General features: G+C 32.5%; 1 protein-coding gene and 1 non-coding gene across 2 annotated transcripts; one reads left to right on the top strand and one right to left on the bottom strand.

Annotated features, from left to right (window-relative positions):
- Positions 1 to 2492: 2492 nt before the first annotated feature.
- LOC100854107 (probable disease resistance protein At1g52660) lies at positions 2493 to 6417 on the top strand. Its single transcript, XR_009466578.1, has 2 exons — positions 2493 to 3836; positions 6184 to 6417. It is a non-coding gene; the product is annotated as a probable disease resistance protein At1g52660 (transcript).
- A 64-nt stretch (positions 6418 to 6481) lies between these two features.
- On the bottom strand, positions 6482 to 8049 carry LOC132254282 (disease resistance protein UNI-like). Its single transcript, XM_059739581.1, has 2 exons — positions 6648 to 8049; positions 6482 to 6502 (listed from the first exon to the last, which is right to left on the bottom strand). The coding sequence occupies exons 1-2, from the start codon at positions 7710 to 7712 to the stop codon at positions 6482 to 6484; spliced, it is 1086 nt and encodes a 361-aa protein (XP_059595564.1). The 5' UTR covers positions 7713 to 8049.
- Between the last annotated feature and the right edge of the window lie 2150 nt (positions 8050 to 10199).

Genomic DNA, 10199 nt, shown 5'->3' with positions numbered 1-10199 from the left:
TAAAAATGTTTTAGGTTTCAAACAAACAGACTTTTATTTTATAAAATAGTTTTAAAAAATTATTCTCAAAAATTGTTTTAAAAAATAATTACCAAAAAAGTCTAAGTTTTTATCAATAATAAAAAATGAAAACAAAAATAAAGATAAGTGCATTAGAAAAATAATAATAAATAGTAAAAATCATATTAAAAAACAAATTATTAATATTTTTATTCAAAAAACGTTTCTAATAAATTATTTCTATTTAATCTTGACTTAAAAGAAAAAGGGTAGTCTTACCTTATGAAACTATTTAATTTTATTATATTTCATGAAAATTAACTAACTTTAATTAATAAAAATATTTTCTCCTACCCTATGGACAAGGACAAAAAAATGGGGCCAGGTCAGTAGAAAATATGATGAGAAATGTTGAATATCTCGAGGATTTTTTCGTCCGTATCTTCTGAATTTTCTGTTTCTCCACGCCTAGCACTGCCCTTCACGCGGCTTCCAACCCACGGTCCACGCTCCATTGTGGCCATGCTCACACGTTTTGACCAGGACGTCAACTGGTCTTTTTTTTGAAAATTAGAGAATGTGGGGGGCCGGCTGTTGGGTTTGATCCCAGGCACATGCATTTGAGTTTGGAACGACGGACATGGGCAGTGGCACTTGGGCAATGCAATCTAAAAGGGAAAAATGTACTTTTATACACACATTTAAAAAAAAGAAAAAGAAAATAAAAGTCTTTAAAAATAATTTCAATTTAGTTTACATCCAAGTCAAAGTAATATTTGTGATTATAAAAAAAATAACCTTTGATGGAAAAGTAGGTAAAATCTTAATTATTATTAAATAATATATATTATATTTGGATTTTTGGGATTCTTATTTGAAATATTTGATTAAAAAAAATGAAATAATTTCTAAATTGTGAATTTAACTATTCCCATGTTTTTTCTTAAAAAAAAAAAAAAAACCTATTTTTGACATGAATTTCTTCTACCATTTCAAGTATTTACATATAGGTTTTTAAAAAATGTCATTTTTATAAAAAATAAATGAGTATATTTTTGTCTAAATAAGACCAAAAAAAAGGGTGAGATGTTAAATTTCAAAAATTGGGATTTTAAAAACCCTTTTAATCAAATAACTCATCTTATTTTATTATAATTTTTTTCAAATGTGTATGAAAACACACTTTTCATAATATAAAAATTATCATGATATTATATATATATATATATATATATATATATATATATATATATATATATATTAAAAATAAGAGAAATATAAAGTTGAAATATGTTTAATTAAAAAATCATATTTTTATTTATTTTATTTTATTAAATTATCCCAATTACATAGATCAATATAAATAAGTTTTTAAGTTTTGTATATTATAATTGAACATCACAAATTATGTCCTTCATATATTTATTATAAAAAGAATTTTAATATGAGTATTATTTCTTCTTTTATAATTTTTAAACTTTTTTTAATATTTATATGAGTTTTAATCAATTTTCTTTTTATTTAATTGATATATCTTTATATATTCATAAAATCCAATCATTTGTATTTCCTTAAAAACTAATATTTTTATCCTTGCATATGAACTCTTATCCAATATATGCTCAATTTTTGAAAAATTTGAAAGAAAACGCAACAAAAAATAAAAGAAAAGAAAAGATGAAAGAAAAATGGAAAATAGATTATTAATAACTGATTTTTATATATTTTTTAGACTCACTTCACTCTTTTTTCCTTTTTATATAAAATTTAAATAATTTTAAATTTTAAATTTTTTTTAATTATATGTACTTGATCATGACAAACCCAATAATTAAAATTGTCATTAATTGAACAAATGAACACGCAACTTCATTGGAAAAATTCAAAATTAATGAAAAGAATAAATTTTTAAAAATGCAAGAAAAATGGTATTCGCACACTTGTATAAAAGGATGAGTTCTGGTTGTTGAATGGCAGATGGAGGAAATAAAATAAAATTGAGACGGAAAAGAGTTGCAAGTGTCATATATTGTTGGTGCGAGCTGTTGACTCCTGTGAACCACTCAATCTAGGGGAGTTTGAGGATATGGAAAGCAGTGGCAGCCCCACAATTGGAAAAGGATATTCTAAGAGAACCTTCATTCTTCCTTCTAGCCTTCAACCCAAAAAAGATTGCTTGCCAAGGAGAAGAACAATCGATTCGCATCCAAAATATTGATAAATTATAATACCACATCAACGAGTTTAGAACAAAAAAGATACTTGATATATTCTATTCTATTAATAATCAAATGCACTGTCAAATAATTTTCAATTTCACTATTTTATCATTTTTTTTTTCTTCAAGTTTTAGGTGATTATGGATGTGTACATAATTCTTATATTTTAATTTTAAAATTTCAAAACTCACGGTAATATACCATTGACTGATTCACTTTAATAATTTTTTTTCTCAAAGAAAAAAAAAAAAAAAAAAAAAAAAGGAAAGAAAACCGCAGAGAACTTAGCTTTGCCAAGGGGCCCATGTGTGCCTCATCACCCTCGACTTGGTGCCCATGACCTTTTTCCTTTGTTTCTCCTCATCACTTTCCCAATATCTGCAAATAAAAGGCATTCCTTCTCTGCTTCGAATTTGTCATTCCTCTTTCTTACCTTCTCCTTGGAGTTTTTCATACATCAATGGGAAACGTGTTCTCAGTCTCAATCCCTACCAACGACATCGCTGGTTGTTGTGATTGCACTGCTGCTCGAGCAAATTACATATGCAAGCTTGCAGAAAATCGGGTTACTTTGAGAACAGAGCTTCAAAAATTAAGGGAGCTGAAGAACGATGTGAATAGGAAGGTGGATGTGGCTGAGAGACAACAGATGAAGCGTCTGGATCAAGTACAAGGCTGGCTTTCCAGGGTGGAAGCCATGGAAACTGAAGTCGGTCAACTGATTGGAGATGGTGCGGAGACCATTGAGGAGAAACGATTTCGTGGTTGTTGCCATCCCAAGCATTGCATCTCCAGCTACACGTTGGGAAAAAAAGTGGCCAGGAAGCTACAAGATACGGCTACTCTGATGAGCGAAGGGCGTAATTTTGAGGTGGTGGCTGATATTGTACCTCCAGCTCCTGTAGAGGAAATACCCGGCCGACCCACTGTGGGCTTGGAATCAACATTTGACAAAGTTTGGAGGAGTCTCGAAGAAGAACATGTAGGGATGATCGGCTTATATGGGTTGGGGGGCGTTGGGAAGACCACCCTCTTGACACAAATCAACAATCATTTCCTTAAAACATCCCACAATTTTGATGTCGTAATTTGGGTAGTGGTTTCAAAAACTCCAAATCTAGGGCGGGTACAAAACGAGATTTGGGAGAAGGTGGGATTCTGTGATGATAAATGGAAAAGCAAAAGCCGCCATGAGAAAGCCAAAGAAATCTGGAGAGCCTTGTGCAAAAAGAGGTTTGTGATGTTGTTGGATGACATGTGGGAGCAAATGGATCTGTTAGAAGTGGGAATTCCACCTCCTGACCAACAAAATAAGTCCAAGCTGATATTCACCACTCGATCTCAGGACTTGTGCGGGGCAAATGGGAGCTCACAAGAAGATCCAAGTGAAATCTTTGACATGGAAGGATTCGTGGGATCTGTTTCAAAAATATGTGGGAAAGGACGTCCTTAATTCTGATCCAGAAATATTTGAGCTGGCTGAAATGGTTGCAAAAGAGTGTTGCGGTTTGCCACTGGCGATAATTACCATAGGGCGAGCCATGGCTTCTAAAGTGACACCCCAAGATTGGAAGCATGCAATTAGAGTACTACAAACATGTGCTTCAAATTTTCCAGGTATGGGGCATCGAGTGTACCCACTTTTGAAATACAGCTATGATAGTTTACCCTCCAAAATAGTTCAATCTTGCTTCTTATATTGTTCTTTATTCCCAGAAGATTTTTTTATATTTAAGGTAGTTTTGATATATCAATGGATTTGTGAGGGATTTTTAGATGAATTTGATGACACGGATGGAGCCAGAAATCAGGGATTCAATATTATCAGTACTCTTGTTCATGCATGCCTACTTGAGGAATCTTCAGATAATAGATTTGTAAAAGTTCATGATGTTGTACGTGATATGGCCTTGTGGATAACCAGTGAAATGGGGGAGATGAAGGGCAAGCTTTTGGTACAAACAAGTGCCGGTTTGACCCAAGCACCTGACTTTGTCAAATGGACGACGATAGAAAGGATTTCACTGATGGACAACCGAATTGAGAAGTTAACAGGATCACCCACATGTCCCAATCTCTCGACACTTCTTCTAGATTTGAATAGTGATTTGCAGATGATAAGCAATGGTTTTTTCCAATTTATTCCCAATCTAAGAGTGTTGAGCTTATCAAACACCAAAATAGTTGAGTTACCATCAGATATTTCTAATTTGGTTTCCTTGCAATATCTTGATTTATCTGGTACAGAGATAAAGAAGTTGCCAATTGAGATGAAGAATCTCGTACAATTGAAGACTTTGATATTGTGTAAATCTAAACTCTCTTCAATTCCACAAGGACTAATATCAAGTCTTTTAATGCTGCAAGCGGTTGGCATGCTCAATTGTGGACTTTATGATCAAGTAGCTGAAGGAGGCATTGAATCATATGGTAATGAGTCCTTGGTAGAGGAATTGGAGAGTTTGAAATACTTGACGGATTTAAGTGTCACCATAGCAAGTGCCTCTGTGTTTATGAGATTTTTAAGTTCCAGAAAGTTACTAACTTGCACTCATGCAATCTGCCTCAAGATGTTCAAAGGTTCAAGCTCACTCAACCTATCATCTCTCGAATATTTGAAGGATCTCGGTGGGCTTAAGATGGAAGATTTGGATAGTTTGAGAGAGATTAAGTTTGATTGGACAGGGAAAGGAAAGGAAACAGTGGGGTATAGCAGTCTCAACCCGAAGGTCAAATGCTTCCATGGCCTTCGCAGAGTGGTCATCAATAGATGCCAGATGTTGAAGAATTTGACATGGCTTATTTTTGCCCCAAACCTCTTATATCTTACAATAGGACAATGTGATGAAATAGAAGAAGTGATAGGTAAAGGTGCAGAGGATGGAGGAAATCTGAGCCCATTCACAAAACTCAAACGACTGGAGTTAAATGGTTTACCCCAACTGAAGAATGTGTACCGGAATCCCTTGCCCTTTCTTTACCTTGACAGAATTGAAGTAGTTGGGTGTCCAAAGCTGAAGAGGCTGCCACTCAACTCCAACAGTGCCAATCAAGGTAGAGTTGTGATGGTAGGAAAGCAAGAGTGGTGGAACGAATTAGAATGGGAGGATGAAGCTACTTTAACTACTTTCCTTCCCAGTTTTAAAGCAATATAAGAACAAGGGGCTTAGGTATGATTCCAATTAAAATCAACCAAATGTTTGGGTGTTCGTTGTGGATTTAAATTCCATTTTTTCAGGATTTTTTTTTTTTTTTTGGCTGATTAATATTTATGGAATTGATTGAGATTATAGTTTCAAGTTTTTGCCATGCTTAATCTTGGTACAAGGGTAATCTCTAATATTTATAAAATTAAATTATTTTATATGTTATTTTGAATTGTGGAAAAGAAAATGATATTTTGTTACCATGCATGGATCAAACTGTTTTGCACTAAATATTATGTTGGAATATTTTGTTTTATTTATGACACAAAATATGGAGATATTATGTTGTGTAAATTTGAATACTTGAACAAAAACATCACTCTGGATTATTTGACCCTTGTCAACGGGATATAATAGTTGACCTTTACATTTCATGGTGGGAATGTAATTGATTTGAACCCCAACCTCTAGGGGTTTGGTTAGAGGTTACTAGTACTAGTAGTGTTTGGTTCCGTCCACCAGGAACAATTTGAGGCTAGTCACTCATTTGAAAAGTCCCACCTAACTGGGCATTTGATATTTGATAACCAGAGTAATGAAAATTGAATGGATTTGATTGAATCTTATGTGAAAGTGTTTGAATTTGATATGAAAATGGTTGGTCGAAATTTGAATATATTGGTATTTTTGAAACTCTGATATTTGATGAGAAAAAAAAATGATATCTTCTATTTGAAATGAAAATATTTGATCCATGAACTACATTAATATTCCTTATTGGGCTGTGAACTCATTCACAATTGTTGAAAATTTTTCAGGTACCTTTAGTTCGGGCGAGGAGTAATGACTAGGCGGGAAAGTTGGTCATCATTAGGATTTTTCTTAGGATGTTATTTTTGAACATTGTTAGCTTATAAGTTTATGTTCATTTAGTTTATTTAGTTTTTGGAAGCTATTTAGATATTGAGCTTTTAAATATATTTTTTTTATGATAGATTGAAGTTGAGATATGGAGATTATAAAAATTCATTAGTACTTGATTTATTGAGTTGCAATCTATTTGGATAATGGATTTTAATTGATGGATGCTTAGTTCTAAAGTTAAGTTAGGAGATTTTAGAATTTTGTTCTATTACTCTGAACAGGTTTTTGGTAATTGGTTACTTCCAATTACAATATGATTGTTTGGGTCAGGTTATACTTTAAGCCTTCGGGTTTGAGGTGTAAAATGACCGTCATGCCCTTGGAGTGGGTCTTGGGGCGTGATAGTTTTCCTGCTAGCCATTGATCGCCTGATGATGATGAGGGCAAGTGGCAATCCTTTGCATTCTTCAACAACAATATTAGCAAGTCTTTTTATATCCGGATGTGAATTCAGGACATTCTCACCAACCTTGTTACAAAACAGAGAAAATGCTTCATCCGGGGTCAAACACTCTACCCTTATCCTCTTATGAACTTCCATTTCATTGCATACTTGTTCAGATCGGGTAGTGAGTACTGCTTTGGACTTAGTCGGATCATTCAAATCAGGGATCCCCACCTCAAAGAGATTGAGTCGCTCCCACTTATCATCAAGCAATATCGCAAAGTTTCTGGCCTTCAACAACTTGAATATTTCTGCAGCCTTCTCCTCCTTGCTGCGACTCTTCCATTTGTCATCTCCGGTCGGTAATTTATTCAGAATCACTCCTTGAATTTTTTCTATATTGATGTGTTTCGACACCACTACCCATATCACTACATCAAAATCGTTTCTTTTACGAAAAAACTCATTATTGATTTTTTGCAAGAGGGTGGTTTTTCCAACACCCCCAATTCCATACAATTCAATACTTCTTACTTGCTCATCTTCAAGGCATCTCCGAACCTTCTCAAACATCAAGTCTAAGCCCACAGTCTTCCCAATCGGCCTCTCATCCACCGGTGCAGAAGGCAACCTCTCAGCCACAACATCAAAATTCCCTTTAGCCTTTAATTCAGTCACAGCATTGATCTTTTTAGTCACAATCTTCCCCAGCTTGTAGCTTGACCAACAATTCTTGGGACAGGTTCCGAGACATTTCTTTTGGATTTCTTGATCCCCATTTTGCAATATTTCTTCCACTTCTATTTCCATGACCTGTACAGCGCGGAGCCAACCGTCCACGTCATGCGTACGTCTACTCTGTTGTTCCTCCTCACGCTCAACTCTTCCCATCACATCCTTACTTAAGTTGCTCAGTTCCTCCGTTAAGCTCTTCAAAGACTTGAGATTTTCTTGAAGCTCACGAATATAAAGTGCACTGTTGGCGCTGCAATCCCACAAGCGGGTGGCGACGTCCAGGATTGGGCTCACACAATCCATTGCTTGAGGGGATGACAGAAAAAGGATGAGTTGGAAGACAAGTGACGAGCTGAAAAGAGAAGAGATGGTGAGTTGCCGTAATGGATCTGATGAATAGCAGCTGTTTCAACAGCACACCAAAAAGAGAAGAAGCAGAAAAAGGAAAAGAAAAACAAAAGGTGAGGGCCACTTGAAAGACTTTTTTGTAACATTTGGTAATTGTGGACAATACAGCCTGTAATATAAGGGGTCCTACAGTTTGCCTTCATAATTGAAGCGCCTCTTTGCAATTCTCATTCTGACCCAATGGCTAATGCTCAGCTCATGTAGGTGGTCTCCGAATACAAATGGGTTTTAGATTATGAGGATCGATATTGCTTTTAAACGAATGATGAATATTAAAATTCATATATTTTTCCTTGTGTATCTTAATTACTAATATCTTTATTGATACATTATCCTGCAAGAGACCATTAAACCTAATACTCCTGATAATCTCAAGTCCTTAGTCATAATCTAAACAGCCCTCCCAAATCCAATATTTCAAGAGATTTTTATTTTCAATATGATAATCCAATATTGAAATAGATGATATCAATAGGATTAAAACGTTAAAAAATATATATATTTATTTTGAAATTGTTAAAAATAAAAAGCTTTTTATTTTATGCTCTATTTCAATTTCTAAAAGAAATGTATTAGTCTCTATTAACATAAGAAATGATTATAATAACAATAATAATATTATTATAATCAAAAATAAGAAAATTATTATAATAATAGTAATAATCCCATGAAAAGATAAATGAGAGATTATTAAAATTTCTCTAGAAAAAAAAAAATTAAAGAGATGAAACGAAGGTAGGTGTATATATATATATATAATTGAAAAATCAAAAAGAGAAGGAAGCAGCAGACAAAAATGCAAAAACCATCTTCTCACTTTTCTTTGATTCCTTTAAGGATATTTTTATCTTTTATATTTTAAATTCTTAATATCAATTATGCAAAATAGATGAACCTTGGGTTCATTACGTGCTTTAGCTATCTCAATATGTAGTTAAAAATTAAATGGGTCAAGGAATTTTGCATGAAAAAAATTATATAAAAAAAATGAAAAGTATAATAAAGGCTTCTTAAAGATTATTCTGAAAAAGAAATTAAAAAAAAAAAGAGGAATAAATGTAATTATATAAAAGTACATAATAATATATTATTATATAAACAAAATAATTATGTTTGTGTATAGAATATAGTGGAAAATCTATAATTATAGTAAAATATATGAATAAATATTAATCACATAAAAGAAAAAAAAATAAAAAAAATGTATGTAAATATTTTTAGAAAAATGTTGCTAGTATTTCTTATTCCAAAAAAAAAAAAAACATTCAAACAGAGTTCACTTTAAAAATTCTTCTTCTCTTATCCTCTCCTATATTTTGTTTGAGGAGTAACTCATTTTTGGTATAAATGTTCTTAACTATTTCAAGTATTTATGGTATGTTTTAAAAGAAAAAGTTATGTTTACAAGAAGACAATAAAGGTATTTTTGTCAAAATGAGGTAAGAAAAAGGATGAAAGGTTGAATTTCCAAAATTAAGTTTTCAATTACCCTTTTATGAAATAACCCTGTAGAAAAAAAAATAAAAAAAATCAAGGTAAACCATAAATGGTTGCACCACTGTTAAATACCAAAGTGATAAAAATAAAAATAAAAATAAAAAAGTAACATTTAAAAAAATTATTTTTCTTAGTATTGTTTCCTATATTATTAACGAAGTATGATAAAATATAAAAATCAATTAGGATGGCAAAACATAGGAACAAATTGAGAAAATAAAGACTAATCTTAATAGAGAAAACGGCTTCTCGGATTTCTTGTAGTTATTTTCCAAAGCTGCAAGATCATTGACAATGTCAATAAACATAGTAATCATTTCAATAATAGTTTCATTATCTTTCATAAAAAACAATTCATAATTATGAACAAGTAAATTGATTTTTGACTTTTTAACTTGATTTGTTCCTTCATGAGTCACTTCAAGTATTATCCAAATTTCTTTAGCCGATTTGCATTGACAAATTCTATTATATTCATTTTTATCCATGACACATTGCAAAGTATAAACAACCTTAGCATTTAATTGGAAATTTCTTCTACCACACTCATCCCATTCTTGTTTGGGTTTTGGAATCATGACTTCATTAACTAGTTTTAAAGGAAAAGTTGGGTCATCTTTAATGACATCCCATAAGTCTAAGTCGGTTGATTGTAAAAACTAAGTCATTTTAGTTTTCTAATAGAGATAATCAGTTCCCATGAAAAAAATGGAGGTTTATTGGTTATAAAACTTTCAATATGAGATGAGTTTGATGGATTAGTCCTTTCCTCTTAGACAGCTAAATTTTAAACAAGAGGTCTAACTCTAATACCAGTTATAGGATCTCAGACGCTACCAACTTTCCTAAAAGTAATTGTTGTCAAGAAAGGCTCACACCCTAACC

The sequence above is a fragment of the Vitis vinifera genome, chromosome 9 (assembly GCF_030704535.1).
Source record: "Vitis vinifera cultivar Pinot Noir 40024 chromosome 9, ASM3070453v1".
Taxonomy (NCBI): Eukaryota; Viridiplantae; Streptophyta; class Magnoliopsida; order Vitales; family Vitaceae; genus Vitis; species Vitis vinifera.
The sequence above is the reverse complement of the archived record's forward strand: the minus strand, read 5'-3'. Positions and strand labels throughout refer to the sequence as shown.